This window comes from Takifugu flavidus, chromosome 17 (genome assembly GCF_003711565.1).
Source record: "Takifugu flavidus isolate HTHZ2018 chromosome 17, ASM371156v2, whole genome shotgun sequence".
Classification (NCBI taxonomy): Eukaryota; Metazoa; Chordata; class Actinopteri; order Tetraodontiformes; family Tetraodontidae; genus Takifugu; species Takifugu flavidus.
This window is the reverse complement of record NC_079536.1, coordinates 1023000-1041587: the sequence shown is the minus strand read 5'-3', so window position 1 is coordinate 1041587 and position 18588 is coordinate 1023000. Positions and strand designations below refer to the sequence as shown.

Genomic DNA, 18588 nt, shown 5'->3' with positions numbered 1-18588 from the left:
CAAGCTGATTAAATCGTGTACAAAGACGTGCATTTCATCATGGAACTTCGCAAACGTCATTAATTATAAACGGAAGGGTCGTTATATTCTGAACTAAATGAAATCAGTTTCAATTTGGGAATTTGTCGCACCACCACCACGGATCACACAAAACACAATAAGACAATAAGGGGCTTGTTGAGGCCACTAACGAGTCATGAAGCTGAAGCCAGGATGATGGTCAGGGGCGTAACGCTCGACACCTGTCAGGGGATCCATTTTGGGACATGATTTAGCCCCCCATGTTGGTCAGATCCAGTGGATCCTGTGTGGATCCAGGCCACCTCGCAACAATGTTGGTTCACTGATTTGAAATGCTTCCTGTTTACATGGACAAACCCATCTTGTGGTGCTTTAAGAGCAGTGTGGAGCTCCGGTTACATTAGGAAAACCGTCTCTCCTCTTCCACTGCGGCGTATCTGACATTCGTGACCTTTGGGTAATCCGTCCCACACAGCTGGCACGGATCGGCCCGGCCCACTGGCTCAGTCCCCGAACGGTCGGGCTCTTGCTGAAATGAGCCCGTGCTGAGGAAGCCCAGTGTGGCCAGCACCTGTATGGGCTCAGGTTGGACGCGGCTCCCAGTGTAGCCGGAGCTCCTCGCACAGGTCCATGAGGACCGTCCTCGGGGACGTACAGCGGCCGAAGAGCCAATAACTCCTCTCCGCCTCAGCGAACTCTTTCTCCACACACTCCATTGGTTAGACGTGTGCGCCACGTTTTTGTGGCTATGCACCCTTTGTACACGTGGCTTCCCAAACCCGACCACTCACATGACGTTATCGAAACATTAGCATTAGCAAGCCACTGTTTGCATCCGTGAGGTGAAAGCAAAGATCACACACAAACATCCCTTCCTGTGGTTGGTAGGTGCTGCTTCGGCAACCCTGGAACCAGGACTCACCAACGATGGAGAGAATGACAACCACAAAGTCAAAGATGTTCCAGCCAACGGTGAAAAAGTAGTAGCGCAGCGCCACGATCTTGATGAGGCACTCGGTGGTGAAGATGACAATGAAGGCCAGGTTGATGTTGTTCAGGATGTACTCCATCTGGGGGGACTGCTCATCCGTCTCCACCATCATGGTGATCATGTTTAAGATGATCAGCACCATGATGATGATATCAAAAGCCTGTTTTCCCGTCAGGTCGAAGAAGAAGCCCTGCAGCGAGTTCTGGCCAAGAAGGAGAGCAACACGTAGTTATGTTTACTTTTTATTGGTTCTGATGAATGTCAGGGGAAGAGGAGGTGTTCTGGTACCAGAGGTCTGGGGATAGGCTTCTGGGGTTTCTTGGAGCCCAGTTTCTTCATAGCGTTGTAGTACTTCTTCTGCTCCTCCGTCATGAAGATGTCCTGTCCTCCTAAGTAAACAGCCCAGAACATCTCCGTTATCTTCACTAAAGACAACGTGTGGAAATGAACTAATTAAATCCCCCAGGAGAGGAAAGACGGACAAAAGGGAAGCCATCCCATTTGCCTCAGCCGTTGAACTAGTTTAGGTCTGGAGTTTCTCCAACCTTTGAAGAAGAGCTTATCATCATCATCCTAATGAGAGAGTCTGTGGTGGGACTTATCTTTCTCTTCTGCTGGTTGAAGTTGTCGATGATGACGCCGATGAAGAGATTAAGAGTGAAGAAGGATCCAAAGATGATGAAGATGACAAAGTACAGATACATGTAGAGGTTGACCTCTTTGATGGGCTGCTCTTCCACCTGAAAGAGAGCACACACACACACACACACACACACACACACATTAACATTAAATACTAAACAACTTGTTGCCGTATTTTTATGATGAAGTGTTTTTGCTCACCGCTCGTGAATCCACTGCTGCGAACATAATGTCCGTCCAACCTTTGAAAGTTGCCTTAAAAACAAAAATTAAAAACACGATTAATAGAGGAAAGATTGTTTTCATCATTTACTCCGCTATAGGTATAAAATCTGTAAAAATAATCTAAATCATCCTCTCATGATTCATCTTCTCTCCACAGAATCTTAAACTATAAGAAAACAATTGGAGCCGTTTACTGATGGCAAGATGTTTCTTGTACTGAACTTTTGGTGCTTTTTTTAGTCTTTAACCAACCAGTGTTCAACATGTTTGTCAGAGAAAACCTCGGGGCTCCGCTGTCGTTACCGTGACAACACGCTCAACAATTTCTGAATGCGAATAATTGAACCAAATGGATCTGGAAGCCGACTTCAAATTTTAGCAGAACATCAATAGAGTGGAGCCGCCGAGCCATGGAAACAGAACCTGGGCTGTTGCTCAGTGGAGGAGTCAACAGGTCCTTTTATGGACTTCCTTCCTCAGTGGGAGGAGTCAACAGGTCCTTTTATGGACTTCCTCCCTCAGTGGGAGGAGTCAACATGTCCTTTTATGGACGTCCTTCCTCGGTGGGAGGAGCCAGGTGGAGGAAGCTGCATAATACATTGGCCTGAATGGACGTTTTTTTCTGTCAGCAAAATCAGCTTGTTGCCATTAGTTACAAAGTGCAATTATTATGGTGTGTGATGCAAGTGAGAAAAGCACAGTGGAAGTGTCTAATAGCAGGAGAGGAAAGAAGATTCTGTTCCCAACAAGACGCACGACCCTGCTCAAGTGTCCATTCACAAGAAATAACTAATCATTCAATCTGAGTGAGTGAAAATACAAAAACCAACTGATGTCGTCATTTATGAAAGAATAAAACAGGTCAGAGTCAGATTTCACATCCATAAAAGTCTCTTTCCTTGGATGGTAATGGAGGAGATGCAGCTGCCATGGCAACCAGTCAAACAGAATAATGCTGAGTAACCCATTACTATGGCAACCAACAGCACACAGTTAAGTTTTATGTCCCGATTGGCTGAAGAATGTCAACCTCTGTGATACCTCCATTTTCATCTAATTCTCCCTCTCTCTCTTTCTTTGTTACTCCCACTTGGCTGGAATTTGTTCTAAAAATAAAAGACCTCAGACGCTGATTGACTGGAACCTCTCAGGGCTCCTACAGAGGCAGTGAAGGATGACGGAAAATAAAAGCACACAAACTAAAGGAGAAGCACATGACCAGACAGAAGGATGGTGCCTGATGACGTCGAATAAAAATCTAATTTCATTTTAAGGGTTCAAAGAGACACTGAGCAAGAGAGACAGTGGAAAAACAAAGAGGAAGGGAGAGGGAGGGTGAGCAGAGAAATGGAAGAGATGGAGAAAAAGAAAGAGTGTGGGCGGCTGAGTAAAGGATGGAGGGAAAGAACAGAGGAGATAAATACAGTGTTGGAAAAACAGAAAAGTCACAGATGATGGAGAAACTCATGATGGTACAACAGGGTGCGTTCAAGATCAGCGAGGCTGACGTGAGCTCCACATCTGACCAAGGATATTTACATTTATGTTGTCATGATGCTGTGAAAAGGTGAATTTCTGTGAATGAAACCGTGGAAATAATGTAATATATATATATGTGTGTGAGGGCTGTGTGGCTAAAGGTCATGGGGAAGGATGAAGGCTGGATTTAGGAACGTCTGGTCTTGGTGTATCATGGTGTTGGCCAGTATGTGGATGTTTGGGAGGTTCCTCCAGGCTCCACTCAGCTGCGAGGAACTTTTGTGTTTCTGTTCGGGGACGGAATCTCCAGCCTCTTACCACCTGCAGCAGAGCCAGATATCCGGCCCCCACGTTGTCGAAGTTGACCTTGACTTTGGTCCAGTAGAAGAGCGAGGTGTCGTTGAGCGCCTCACACTCAGACTTGTTGTTTATGAAGGCGGCCTCGTAGATGTGGCCCGTCCGGTTGACGCAGCGGCCAAACTTGCCGGCGAACAAGTTGACACCCATGATGCTGAAGATGAGCCAGAAGATGAGGCAGACCAGCAGCACGTTCATGATGGAGGGGATGGCCCCGATCAGAGCGTTCACAACCACCTGCGTCACAGAAACACACCGTCACAAACACACAGTAACAAACACACACACACAGAGACACACAAACACAGAGAAACGGATGGGGAGAGACACACACGCAAACACACAATCGATCAGACACACACGAGAATACACAACACAGAATGAGCCACACATACATGGACACACACACACAAACACACAAACACACACTTCCTGGAACAAGGTTTCTGCGTTTTCTGCTCGACTGTGATGGTTTCAATAATACTGTTGAAGAAAAAGAGCTGAAGATTAAATGTTTAAAACCTCTGAGGTGAAACTCTGGCGATTGGTTGGCTGAAAGAGAAAACTTGTGAAGAACAAAAAGACGCCATCAAACAGGTCATGTGATGCAGGAAGTGAACTGGGCCAATCAGAGAACAGGAAACAGGAAACGGGAGGATGAGACAAACACAAAATATGTGCAGTTTTTTAATGGGTAACGTTCATCCTGAGCTGATTTCACTTTATTGATCATCCTGCTGTAATTAATTCAGGTCATTTGTGTTTTGTGCTAAATTAGTTACGATTTTAAACTACAGATAACAAACAGTTCCAATTCTGCTTGTTATTCTTTATTTTTTCATCGTATTCTCATATTTCTTTAGTCTTATTATGATAATAAGCAAGAATTTTAATAATTAACTGTCAACTGCCACTCACTGTTGGTGGCCATTAGATCATTAATGATAATAATTAATGTTTCTTCAGACGCTGATGCTGAATGAGGGTGCTGGTGCTTCCTGCTGTGCACGTCCATTAATACTGACTCTTACCCTCATGCCTTCAAATCTGGAGAGGGCTCTGAGGGGCCGCAGGGCCCGCAGCGTCCGCAGCGACTTGATGGCTGCGAAGTCAGAATAACCCAAAGTGTTGGCGACCAAACTGATGAGTGAGACCTGCAGGAGTGAGACAGGGCGGACGGGATGGAGGGGGGGAAAGGAAGGAAAGGTAGAGCGGAAGGAAGAGAGAAGGAGGAGAGTTAACTACCAACACTGACAGATGTGGGGGCGCCGTCACGGAAACCAGCCAATCAGAGCTGAGGAGAGAGGTTTGGATTAGAACTTTAGCTGAGACCTGCAGAATAGGAAAGTTCCTGTCAAGCTAAGAAAAAAGAAAAAGGAACGGACAGGCTTGACCTTTGACCTGCAGACAAAGAGAATACGAGGAAGTTCTCAGGTCAAATCCGACATCGTAGCGATCCTTGTCTGCAGGTTCTTACCCTGATACCAGCGAAGCGGGATGCAACCCGAAGAGGACGGAGCGGCCTGAGGGTCCTCAGAACCCTGACGGTGCTGAACAGGTCCACGGAGATGATCTGAGCCAGCTGGCCCAGCAGTGAGATCTACAGAGTACATATCTACATCAACCCTACGCCAACATGCAACACATCGGCACCATCCGTCACGGTCCGCCACGGTCCCGAGGAGACCGAGCCGACAGTGGTCAGCCGAACCACGACCCAAACACACAAAAATACAGATGGAGAAGACTTCCACACAGAATGGTTCAGCTAGTGGAATAGAAAATCATAATACAAAAGCCTGTGTGTCTGTGTGTGTGCGTGTGTGTATCTGTGTGAGTGTGTGTGTGTGTATCTGTGTGTGTGTGTGTGTGTGTGTGTGTTTTGGCCTCTGGCTGTCAGGACTCTCTGTCATTCAGTCCTTTCAGTCTTTTATCCATCAGACAAAAACATGGAACATCCCTCAGCCTCCATGTGATCCGGCATCTCTTTGACCTTGTTCATGTGTCAAGTGCGCGCATGTGGAGTCTGTGACAACATAAAAACGCTCCAACCGAAGAAAAGATGGACAGAAGCGGTGTGCTCCGACACTAGAGGGCAGACGTTCACCAGACTGACGCTGCTGCCGGTCGTGACGCGGCCTGGCCAGGAGGGGGCGCCCGCGCGCTCTAACAGATCGTATCTGGACTCCTCATTTACTCAGTGGCCATTTTGTTCTGTGCTCAGCATAACAAAAATGAGAAATATCAAAGAAACCGAAGATTCCATTTTACGAAGATGGATTTCAAAATAAGGCAAAACAGTTAATGAACAAAACTTGTGAATTATTGATTTAGTTACATATCTTTAGACAATAAAGAATCAATAATCATAAAACACTATAAAAATGGCCACTTTCATGTGAGTACATCTCATATTTCTGTTTTGACATTACTAAATTGAACTATTCACACGTTTATAGCCAGCATTTTCTAATCCCATTACTGTACATCTGCCTTTTTAGGTTAAACAACATCCACTTTTTAAATGATAAACTAGTAATCATATTAATCAAACATCAATAAACTCACATCAACGATGAGGAAGTCAAGCCAGCACCAGTAGTTGGTGAAGTATTTCTTAAAGCCATAGGCGAGCCACTTCAGCAGCATCTCCAGAATAAAGATGTAGGTGAATATCTTGTCCGCGTACTCCAAAATAACCTTCACCACCTTCCTCTGCTCAATGTAGATGTCCTCAAAGGCCTGCGGGGACAGTGGAGAGGCCCGATAATGAGCCATCAAGATGTTCCAGAGAACACTCTGATGCATGTGTGTGTGTGTCTGACCAGTGCTCCAGAGCTGAGCAGGATCATGAAGATTATGAAGGACTCGAACCAGCTGTGTTCTACGATCTGGTAACACGTCTTCCTCGTCCTCCACCACATCTGGCCGAGTCCCGCCGTCGTGTTGAGGTCGCAGCACTGAAAACGGGCCACACACACTGTGGTCGAGAGACATGCAGAGGCAGAGAGAAAGTGTGAAGACCACCAGAGGTGACCAGGTTAAACCTCTCTCAATCTCAACAGAAACCTCCAACACAAATAAATCCACATCAGGGGCTGTGGGGCTCCCTCCTAGTGTGGTCAACGCTCCTAAACACCAGGGCTCCCTCCACTAGGGCCACTCATTTGAGCTATTGCTGGGGACCGAAACCCCGCACTCTCAGTGAGCCCGGCATATGCTCAGCTTGACCCGGGGAATATGGTTCGAGCGGTGCGCTCTTACATGGACAGAGCATCACCAGGAGCCCCGTGAGGGACGGCCAGTCACAAAGCAGCGCCTTGGACCACTGGGCGGTGGAGGCGAGGGCTTCAGCGTACTGGGGGTCTCCATGGACCGTTGAAGTGGGAATAAAGGAAAAGACAGGAGGGAAATCCACAACCGCGGAGAGTTCATCTCAGAATTCCAGAGAAGAAACGGTGGACAGTAGGTCTGAGCTGCAGGTGGCTCTGGATCCACGAGCAGAGACGCCAACAAAAGCCTCAGATTTTTATAATCCGACACATCTTTTGTACACAAGGGAGGGGCCACGGGGCCACGGGTATTCAGGCCAGGGGGGGCAGACGCATAGGCAACAACAACCCAGGAGAAATGATGGTCATTTACCGAGACTGAGCTCAAAATGATTACGACAAATATCCGAAGGAGCACCAGAACTTGTCCCGACATCAGCGACATTATAGCCATCAGCAGAGCGAGAAGGAAGATAAAGAAGTGACGTCTCCTGGATTCAGCTTTAGTCTCGCTTTGCTCCAGGGCACACTGGCATCCCAACCACAAACCACACACTGGATCACGCCAGGGCCGCTTTGTTCTCATGTTTCCATGACCCAGAGCATAAGGAGCCTTTAAATGCTGTGTGTGTGTGTGTGTGTGTGTGTGTGTGTGTGTTGTGTGTGTGTGTGTTGTGTGTGTGTGTGTGTGTGTGTTCTCTTGCATAACTCATGTCAGCAGGCTTTTATTTTAACAAACATTTCCCATCTTTAGGTCAAGGAAACCTCATCCAAATGTACCGATTTATAACTGAGGTCACAAACCTTTATAGATAATCAATCAAATAAAAATCTGGAGCATCCGTTGTCTTTAAAGAATGGTTAAAACGTCTTTTATATATTTATAGGGACTTGTGTTGGCTCTGGTATTCATTGCTGTGACCTGCTCTTCTCTGATTGGCTGGGAGAAGTCACATGACCCCCTTTGCCACTCTACATTAGGGGCTACGAGCAGCACCAATGGAAGCGAGCGCCAGTTGTTCCTTTGACCAACGGCTGCTTCCAAACGGCTCCAGAGGAGGAGGCGGCTGATATCTGGAGCAGCCACGCCAGTTCACATCTGCAGTTCAGCCTCTTATATCCAGATGTGCTGCTGGAATCCTCTGAGGGTTGTTGACACAAAGACAAGATGGCCGCTCCAGCTTTTTGGAGCAGCGCGTGGACGTGGAAACCCTCCACCGCATGTGTGAACACACACAAACACACGCACACACACGTGTCCGGCGTGGGTCACGTGTCACATGTTGCAGAACATCCGCCTCCCTGTGGCGCTGGGAACTTGTCACTAACATTTTTAAATTCAATCAGCGAGTCCACGAGGGCGACAGCGGTGATGAACCACAATCTGACGTGCGCTCGCGATCAGGGCGGCGAACCCGGGGGAGGGCCGGCCGGCCGGGCGAGTGATGCTGACGTGCCCGCTGGCCGAGGATGGCGGCTCGCGTCACATTTCCTCCACGCGGTACAAACGTCACTATAAACGAGCTGATCCGCTTCCTTTGGGACGGCGTGTTGACCCCTGGTGCGGACAGGAAGCAGCTGACATGTGGCTAAATGTCCTTTTAATGTGGAGGTTGTTGCATATTTTACAACAAATGAGACCAACACAACAGACACTATTGCTGCTGCACAGCTACTGCCAGTTTAGCCTGAAAGCCTCCAACTCAATCCCGATGTGCACGTGATTAAAAATAAACACTTTTAATGCCATTTGAAAGCTTTTTTTAAAAAAAAAAAAGTTAGGTAAGAAATAAAACATTTTTAAAACAACTGTTGCCTCATTTGGATTTCTGGTGCAACCGCAGTGTGAAGTGTGAAATGTAGCAACTTTGGCAGTGTGTTACGTACGTTAACACACACACACACACACACACACGCACGCACGCGCGGGGTTTTGATAAGTGATTGGTAACTCTCTGTCCCCGTTAGGAGACTAAAAGCTGCAGTTTATGGTTTTGATTGCAGCATTTGCCTGCTTCTGTAATTAGACCTCTGATTATCTCGGCGTTCTGTTGCCATGGTTACTAATAGCTTTTTCCTGATATACTGGTGGAGTAATCCAATGAAAACAGGCAAACAAGCAAGTGGTAATCTGACACTCAATCACCCAAACTGGCATTTATGTGTGTGTGTGTGTGTGTGTGTGTGTGTGTGTGTGTGCGTGTGTGTGTGTTTTCAGAAACCCCTCCGCTGTGACCGAGGGCCTCCTCAGTAAACTTCATCTATTTGCCTGTAGGTGGCGCTAAAGCACTGTGAATTCAGACAGAATAAAGTGCTGAATAAAGTGTTATAAACACAAAATATTCACATTTATTTTAACATTTATATAATTTGGTTTTATTTTAACAAATCCCGCTGACATTTCATGTCATTTATTTATTTCATATGTATTTTTAAATCCATATTTTCTTAGATTTTTCTCAAATGTCCAGGAATAATAATTAAAAAAAAGGATTATCTGTAATAAACAAACAAGTCCAACTTCTGGAGCATCAGTGGCGGCGGCCTGGCTAAAGGGAACGTCTGCCCCAAACCAGAGACCTTTCAGAGCCAGAGATGCTTGAGCTGCAGCCTGTTCTCACACACACACACACACACAACACACACACACACACACACACACACACACACACACACACACACACACACACACACACACACACACACACACACAGATGCCTGCACTGACAGCAGGAGCTATATTAGCTGCCTCATTGGTTGTTTAAATGCCACCTCATTGGTTAATGTAGTGAAGCTGCATGACACAAGACTGAGGTCATCACTGTGTGTGTGTGTGTGTGTGTGTGTGTGTGTGTGTGTGTGTGTGTGTGTGTGAGTGTGAGAGAGACTGATAAGAGAAAATGATGAGTAAACATCAATAACTGAATCTGTCCTCCGCAAATGTCACATTTCTTTGAATCTGAAATCAAATTCTGACCTTTTCATTTAAAAAAAAAAAAAAAAAAGAAATCCAGTAAAGATGACAGACAGGTAACAAACGGGCCCAGAACGTCCAGGTGAGCTGAGGCCTGGGCGGCGCCTGAGCACGCCGGTGTCCTGCGACTCTGATTGTTGGTTTGATGTATCAGGTGAACCAAAACTACCGACCTTCATCCGTTCGGGGACGTTCTTGCGCTGCTCTACTCGGACTCGTTAACACTCGTCACCCAGGTTTTCCCATTAAACCGACCTTTTTCTGGTGTGGTGAATAATTAGTGGAGAGGAAGCGGCGCCATTCAGGTCCGAACACACACTCCGTCTTCCTGACAGCCAGAGGCCGCAGCAGGAAAACATGCTGCTGTTGGTACTTTGTAATCCCAGCGTGAAGGAATGAACACACACACACACACACACGCGCACACACACGCGTGCACTCCTCAGCCAGAACCTTACCCAATTCAACTGTCAACTGGTTTTAATGTTCTGGCTAAACAACATACACATGAAGGGACGACATTAGCAGCAGCGGACGGCAACTCAACACACACACACACACACACACACACACACACACACACACACACACACGCAGACACACACACACAAATGCACAGCTGGCATCTGCCTGCTGATGTTAGTGGGATTTCTGGCCTACTTCGGCAGCAGCTGGCAGAGCAGGAACCACTGTGCTGGGTCAGCACGCTGGTGGTTCTGGTCCAGAGTGAGGGGGACCGAGCTGAGTCAGGAGGGAAACCAGGCAGCGGCAGCAGCACCACGGGAGGCTGAAATCTGATTCAGTCTGCAAATCTCTGCTCCTAATGGAGAGCCCGGAGGTGAAGGATCCATCAGCTTCCTGCACCGTCGTCGTTCAGGCAACGCTGGCGTCGTTTATGTCGGTCCTCCTCATCCCGTCTCATCTGCCGAAGTTTCCGTGTTGCTGTCGGAACTCGTTGGATCACGGAGACTTGGGATCACATTTCAGGAATGTTTAGTCTGTGTTTAAGCAGATGATCCCACAGGTGACAAATGTCTGACTGCTGTGAGGCGCTGCTGAGTCAGGAGGAAGAGGCAGCGCACGAGGATGCTCGTGAAGGATCCATCAATCTCCTAAATGAATCAAAGCCAATACAACATCTGTCGCTTGGCAAGCCCTTCAATCCACAGCGCCTCACACGGGAGACGGTCCTGTGGATGGAATCTGGGCGGAACTCGTCACGGTGAAAGGCTAACGACAGCTAGCATCTGTGCTAAACCTGCATGCGCCGTTTTGGAGCTCTGTCCATCCTTGAAAAAATGGAAAAAAAAACACTGGAAAAGAGCAAAACCATAAAATTCCTTCAATGATAACCCAAAATATTGGCCATACCCATCAGCCATACATGCCAGCAATGGCCCAGCACGCCGCCACCAGCACCCCTACAGACGCACCGAGCTCGGGCCCGGACTCGTCATCCTGCGCCCTGTTCAAAGCTGCGTTCAGGAACGCCATCATCTTGCTGATTTAGTACCGTTTTCTTGACTTCCACCAACGGCAGAAGCAAACTTGCTTCGTTCCTTGGAAGACAAATCCTTTTTGCTGAGTCAGGAAGGAGGAAGGTGCTTGCTGTTCACCTGATCATAAATCTACTGATGAAGGTACTGGGGCAGGTGGGTGGTGGTGGGGGTGGTTTTGATAAACAGCTACCAACAGAACGCCTGCTCACCCACCAAAGCTCTTCTGAGGACGTCACAGCTGGGTCCGAAACCTCTTTTATGGAAAATCAGCATGTACAAGTATAAGACATAAAGGGTCAAAGGTCGTGAAGGGGGGGGTGAGCTCAGCATGTTGGGAACTGGGCTGAGGTGCGGATGGTTCTCGGTTCCAGCCCCAGTGCAGATAAAACATGGTACCAAGGGAAGGTACCAGAACACCTTCAGAGCACTGCCCAGGTGCCCTTGAGCAAGGCACCGAACCCACCCATGAACCGGCGACTCTCCCTGGGGAGGACCTGCCTTCACCCATCGTGGACCCTCCCGTGAGCCCAAAAAGGATAAAACGGTTAAGAAGATGAGATCTGGACCGGACAGACGCACAAATGTTTAAACAAAAAAGCCTCCGATAAAACAAACGTCTCAACATAAAAACATGAACCAAAAACGGACTTTTAAAGGCACATTTTCAGAAAATAACCCTGACCCGAGGAACAGCACTTACAGGTAATTTGGAAGGAATGTGAGTCTAAATTTAGCACAAATGTTGCCTTTGAAGGTGAAGGGGGAGGGGCCTGAGCTGAAGGGGGCGGAGTAACGGTTGCTGATTGCTAATGAAGCTAAAAAAAAGCACCACTGCCGTGAAGGAATGAATAAATGAATGCCTGCTTGTCGTCTGCATACTGAAGGAAATAAATGGCGACGCTTGCAGTTTTATGGCCACCAAACAACACAAGCGCAGCTCAGCTGTCCGGGGAATTCGTTTGCTTCCGTCGGCTAAACGGTTCCTCCGTGGTGCTGAACTGGGTCTGAGACAAATCCCAGCATTCCAGACTGAAAGTGGCTGAGTCAGAAAGAAATGTAGAGGTTGTTCCTCACCTGGCTGAGCTTGTTCTGGATCATTCATCTAATTATGAAGGGACTGGGGCAGGGGTGGGGGTGGGGGTGGGGGGGTTATATATAATAGAGCTGCTGGAATAATTATGATAACAGAGCAGGGGACAAAGTTGCTCCCTTAAAGAATAACTTCTTTACTATTGCATCTGACACGTCAGCGTGTAAATGACGACATTTTGGCCACGTGTGTTTTTTACCGTCTGGAAAACAGTTTTCAGGGTCCATGGCCTCTTCCGCCATCTCCGAGTACTCGTCTTCTTCCTCTCCGGGCTTCCTCAGGTCCACTGTGCTGCCTTCTGACAGGCTGACTTCATCTTTCTGCTGGTTAAAACAGGAAATGACCAGTCACAACCAGTAAATGCTGTTTTTTCTGAGCGGCTTTAATGTTAAACTTGATGATTTCTCTTCTGTACCACCGGACAGAACCGCCAAGACTTTAACGGAAAATAGACCTTCGTTAAAAAATGCTCGTACGAAAATGTGGACCATCACCAAGCTGGCAGGTGCTCTGACCAGATACGAATCTGATCATGTGACATCAGTGTGATCATGTGAAACAGAGTCCAGAGTCAAGAGTTTTCCCCCAAGATGACTTCAAAAATCCCCGTTTGCAAGGCATCATGGGAGGTTTAAACGTACAAAAGGGACGAAGGAGAGAGGGGGGGCAGGATTTATGCTGAAGGCTGAGGAAGGAAATTTGGCAGGGTTTATTCAAAGCCTGGACAAAGGCACAGCAGGTGTGTGTGTGTGTGTGTGTGTGTGTGTGTGTGTGTGTGTGTGTGTGTGTGTGTGTGTGTGTGTGTGTGAACCAACTACCTGAGTCAACAGCTAACTCAGAAATTGTTCAGACATACACAAGTCAAATACACCTGAACACACATTTAATCTCTGACACGCACATAAAAAGATGCAAACATGGTGAATAATAAAGCGCGTGCACACACACACACACACACACACCACACACACACACACACCCCTCAGGCTGACAGTTTCTATAAAAACAGACTTATTTAATATTTACAAAATAAAAGAATAAACTGAAATGATGATGATGATGATGATGATGATGATGATGATGAGCATCATCGGATCAGAGAAGTTTGAAGCCTTTCCCTGACATTTCCTCCTGCAGCTGTGACCCAGGTGTTTACCTGTGACCCAGGTGTTTAGCCGTGGTGTTCCACAAGGATGAGAGCTGAGCCCTCAGATTCTCTCCCTTTTACACGGGTGGCGTGCAGCTCGCCGTCTAAAACATGGATTTAAATAAAAGTCCGACTGTAAATGTCAGACTGAACTGTTCTCATTCCTGGCTGTGAAGTCAGAACAGGAAATGTCTGGCTGACAAAAACCTGTGATTGCTTTTCAGGGAACCTGAAACCCAGAAATTCTGTTCCAGGTTGGAAGCGGCTGGTTTTAGCTTCTTTGATCGGCCCGTTCAGGACACGGCGCCATGTGCGTCACACAAACTACATCCTGTACGTTCCGCTGCTTCCTGTTCACACCCGCCGCGGCAGTGATGGGCACACAACCTCCGTCTGCCTTTAAAAGGAAAAGGCTTTTCATCAGACACCCTGGAAACACATCAGCCTGTACGTCTGCACTGTCACTGGACGTCAGGTTGCCGTGGCAACGGTACACAGTTCACTCACAGTGGAAAACGAACGTTTGCCGCTAATGAGGACTTGCGTGTTTTTGTCTCGGTAATCAAATATTCAGCATCTGTGGAATTATTATGAACCCCCAGCTGAGTTAAATCTGCTTGGCCTGAATGATTTTGCCTCTTCTTGTTGCAGTTATTTGATGTGAGACAGTGGGAATCTGCCATCTTTCAGTAAAGCTATTTAAATGATGAGTCGGCGTCACAAAAAGCTGTTTTTGGGACCTGGAAATAAGTGAAAACAGGGTTCAAAGGTCGAGTAAGTGTTCTCAGTCAGGGTGAAGCAGAAGTTACTTACTAATTTTACTGACTAACGTTTATTTCACTAATTCCAACAGTCTTTACATGCAGACGACAGCGTCTACAGCAAGTTATTCTACTTGATTTGGGCATAAATGTCTGTCTCTCTATGAAAGGTCAAATACCAGACTATCTTTAATCACTGGTGTTCATAAATGATCTCACCTCTGTGGTCAAAATATACATAATGTGTTTAATAAAATAATACAATTAAAAATAAATAAAACCTCAGCTCAGAGATTCTCATTCAATCCTCATTAATTCTACTCGATCATCCTGAAAAATCAGCTCATTCTATCTTCTGATGATAATTTGTTAAACTTCCTTTCATCACTTTTTAATCCCTGAAGTAAATAACTAATTTGAAGAAACCCGGATGACATTTTAACAGTTTCAAAAAGGAACAAACTGAGACGTTCTACATAGAGAGGTTGTACGTGTTTCAGACAACATATCTCTGTCACACACACACACACACACACACATTTATATATATATAAATGAAGAAAAGCTTTAAATGACACCGACTTTTATGCCTGCTGCTGTAAACACTCCAGCCTGACCTTTGCCCTCATCTGCTGTCCGCCTCCAACAGCTGATTTCTGCTTTATGAGACAGTGAAGCCCCATCCTGTTATTTATGACACCATTAAAGCTCAGGTCAGCTGTTTAATCCTTACATAAGCAGACGTGAGGCCTGTTAGAACAAAGTGGAGATGAGGCTGAACAGCTCCTATTAAAAACATTAATGCAACACAGGCGGGGCAGATGGAGACGGGACAGGGAATCAAAGGGAAACACACTGAAAAACCCCTGCGCGCGCGCGCGTGTGTGTGTGTGTGTGTGTGTGACGTGTAGCAGACTGATCACCTGTGCAGGTGAGGGTTGTTCCTGATTACAGAAGGAATGTCAGAAATGCTGAGGGATCCTGGGATCAGATTCAGGGCTGAGCTGTCGAAGGATCGAGTGCAGTGAAGAAGAAAAACACACCGCTGACCTGAAAGCTGAGACGTGACGGCCTGAACTGTGACCTCATTTCCCCTTTTATCCTAAAACAGGTAAATCTGCTCACTCTGAGGCCTACGGCCAGGTCTAAGGCCAGATTACCTCTGCAGACCAAAACTAACTGATTACACTTCAGATTACTTTAACTTCCTGTTATCTAAAACAGAACTGGGTCGGTCCTCGTCATCACACGTGCAGCCAGAGGGTGGAAACCAGCTGTCTGCCACCTACCCAGTCTACATCTTCCTTTTATAGGCACATTCATCCAAAGTGTAGTTTCAAGTCCAGACGCGGCTCAATCCGGCCCCTCCGGACCTCCAGTCCGCTTCAGGACCAACCGGTTTTTGTTCTGACGCTGAACATAAATCCCCGAATCATCCCAGGCTCAGTGGATGTTTTTGCTGACCTCTTTGGCTTTTTAATTTAGCATGCAGTCGACGTGACCTCCGGCTAAGGCGTGATTTAAATACAGCGGGGATCAGAAAATATTTATGGCGTCCGTGAAAGGTCAGTCTCAAGGTCACAGCTCCCTTACACGATGTGGAAACACAGGTTCTGTTCATGGTTCTGTTCAAAAATCCACAGTGACGTGATCCAGACCAGAAGATCTGTGGTCAGTGATCAATTATTTATACTGTCTGAGCCAATTAACAACACACACACACATTAGGTCAACGTGTGTGTGTGTGTGTGTGTGTGTGTGTGTGTGTGTGGTGTGTGTGTGTGTGTGTGGTGTGTGTGTGTGTGGTGTGTGTGTGTGTGTCTTCTTTACCTCCTCCCTTTCCTCCTCTTCCTGAGAAGCCTCACTCTCCTCCTCCTCCTCTCCATCTTCATCCTCATCTTCTGGAAACTCCACGTCTGACTCTCCGGGGGCGATGGGGACACTGATGGTGAGGTTTGGGTTGGTCATGTAGCTGTCATCCTCCGGGGGGACGTACTTCTCCATTTGGCGCCCTGGAACAACCACATAGTCCTTGAATGCTCTTGTTGAATTGCGGTTCATCCACATTTGGAGGCTCTGAAGTCTCAGCACCTATGACGGCCCCGTTGACCTCCATGTGGATGCTGCTCAGCCGCTTGAGCTTCATCATGGCCTTCGCCTCCTTCTGCTTCTGACGGCGGCGCTTCAGGTTCCCATTGAAGAAATCCACCACCTGCAGCAAGCAGACACGAAGCCGGAGTTCAGGAGATGCACAGACAGACGGGCAGACGGGCAGGCAGAGAGACAGACAGGTACCTGTTTGCGGCACCAGGCCAGGCCTCTGGTGATCCTGTGGATCGCTATCTGCAGGTTGTTCATCTCTCCATCCTCATCTGGAGCTGAGAGGTTGTCAGAGCTGAAACTGCTGAGGAGGAGAGCCAGGAAGAGGTTCAACAGCTGGAGATGAAGATGGAGAGACAGGGAGGAAGAGAGAGAGACAGGGAGAGAGACAGGGAGGAAGAGAGAGACAGTGAGGAAGGGAGAGAGACAGGGAGGAAGAGAGAGAGACAGAGAGAGAGAGAGAGAGAGAGAGAGACAGGAGGAAGGGAGAGAGACAGAGAGAGAGAGACAGGGAGGAAGAGAGAGAGACAGGGAGGAAGGGAGAGAGACAGAGAGAGAGACAGGCAGAGAGAGAGAGACAGAGAGAGAGACAGGAGAGAGACAGGGAGGAAGAGAGAGAGACAGAGAGAGACAGAGAGAGACAGAGAGAGAGAGACAGAGAGAGAGACAGGGAGGAAGGGAGAGAGACAGAGAGAGAGAGACAGTGAGGGAAATGTCCCGCCAGTGTCTGAACTGGTAGACACGGATCCACATGAACAAACTGTCTGAATTTTAGTCTGAAACTTCTGCACAGTCGATCAGTCCTTTTATCTTTGACTCCCGGTTTGGTCAGAATAAGTCACATTTTAAAATCATATATATTCTCCTTCTTTTAATCTTCATGACTGTTCAGGATGGCAGTCGATGCGGACATGAGACGGTGTGTGTATTGATCCCAGCCGCTGGTGTGTTTGTGCTCCACCTGTCAGCTTGCTGCTGTCTGATTGGCTGCTGTCCAACCCAAACTCCAATAGATCAATGTTGTTGATTGGTTAACATGGCAACATGGCCCAACAGCTCAACCAATGACCTTGATCCTTTCCAATAGCCAATCAAACATACTGACAGATGAGGTCAGCTCAATAAAAGACCTGTGACGGCCACTTCACTTCCTGTTTACTTTAGGGGCTATCTGACAATAAAATGGAAATACTGTAACTATAAATATTGTTGGATAGTGAAATAAAATAGCATCACAAATACATCCAGTTTTAACCAGTATCAGATCTAACTTCCGATCAGTTCTAGTATTTGTACGATTAATTAAACTAATATCAATAATGGCTAAAGATGAAAACCCGATGGTCGACCACCTCTGACTCCGCCCACCCGGCGCTGAGGATCAGGTCACTTTTCCTCCTCACTGCACACATTTAGCAGGTATTTAGACGTGATGGCTTTGACCCATCAAAGAGGTCAGAAACAGGACGATAAAGAGGAGGACAGCAGGAGTGTGTGATGGCAGGTGAGCTGCTGCGTCAGCACAACGTCTTCACACACTCATTTGTCAAAACACACACACACACACACACACACGTGCCGAGTGCTCATCTTGCCAAAGATAAAGAGAAGTGGAAAGATGTCCTTTCTCTGGATAATTTATCTGTCATCTTCTCTTACACAAAGCCCCCCCCCCCCCCCCCCCCCCACACACACACACACCACACACACACACACACACACTCTTTACCTTAATGGTGTCATGGATATTTAATAACAAGCTTGAACCAACCCGCTCTCTCTCTCTGCACATCTCTGTCTCTCTGTCAGTGGCCTCTTCTTCTTCTCTCATCGCCTGTATCTCCCTCCACACAGAAACGTGTTGAGTGAATACGACTCTGTGTGTGTGTGTGTGTGTGTGTGTGTGTGTGTGTGTGTGTGTGTGTGTGTTTCAGTGTGATAAGCATCCGTGCTTTCAGCAGCAGACAGCGTGATGGGGAATTACCTCTTATCTCTTGCACACACACGTGTGTGTCTTCTTGTAAATGCTA

At 47.2% G+C, this 18588-nt stretch overlaps 1 protein-coding gene across 9 annotated transcripts in view; it reads right to left on the bottom strand.

Moving 5' to 3' along the window:
* Positions 1–18588, bottom strand: part of LOC130513623 (sodium channel protein type 4 subunit alpha-like) — a 77416-nt gene that overhangs the window by 19573 nt on the left and 39255 nt on the right. For 4 of the 9 annotated variants that reach the window (XR_008946781.1, XM_057012440.1, XM_057012439.1 and 1 more), the window contains 13 exons: positions 16754–16894; positions 16550–16670; positions 16289–16470; positions 12750–12873; positions 6541–6695; positions 6284–6457; positions 5193–5315; positions 4747–4869; positions 3677–3952; positions 1856–1909; positions 1611–1752; positions 1301–1401; positions 944–1214 (listed from right to left, as the gene is read on the bottom strand). Coding sequence is in view for 8 of the 9 variants with exons in the window: in XM_057012440.1 (XP_056868420.1) it covers positions 944–1214; positions 1301–1401; positions 1611–1752; positions 1856–1909; positions 3677–3952; positions 4747–4869; positions 5193–5315; positions 6284–6457; positions 6541–6695; positions 12750–12873; positions 16289–16470; positions 16550–16670; positions 16754–16894 (1987 nt within the window). In the remaining variant the exon portion in view is untranslated. The remainder of the gene's footprint in view (positions 1–943; positions 1215–1300; positions 1402–1610; positions 1753–1855; positions 1910–3676; positions 3953–4746; positions 4870–5192; positions 5316–6283; positions 6458–6540; positions 6696–12749; positions 12874–16288; positions 16471–16549; positions 16671–16753; positions 16895–18588) is intronic. The other 5 variants (XM_057012443.1, XM_057012445.1, XM_057012444.1 and 2 more) reach the window with 3 other exon arrangements.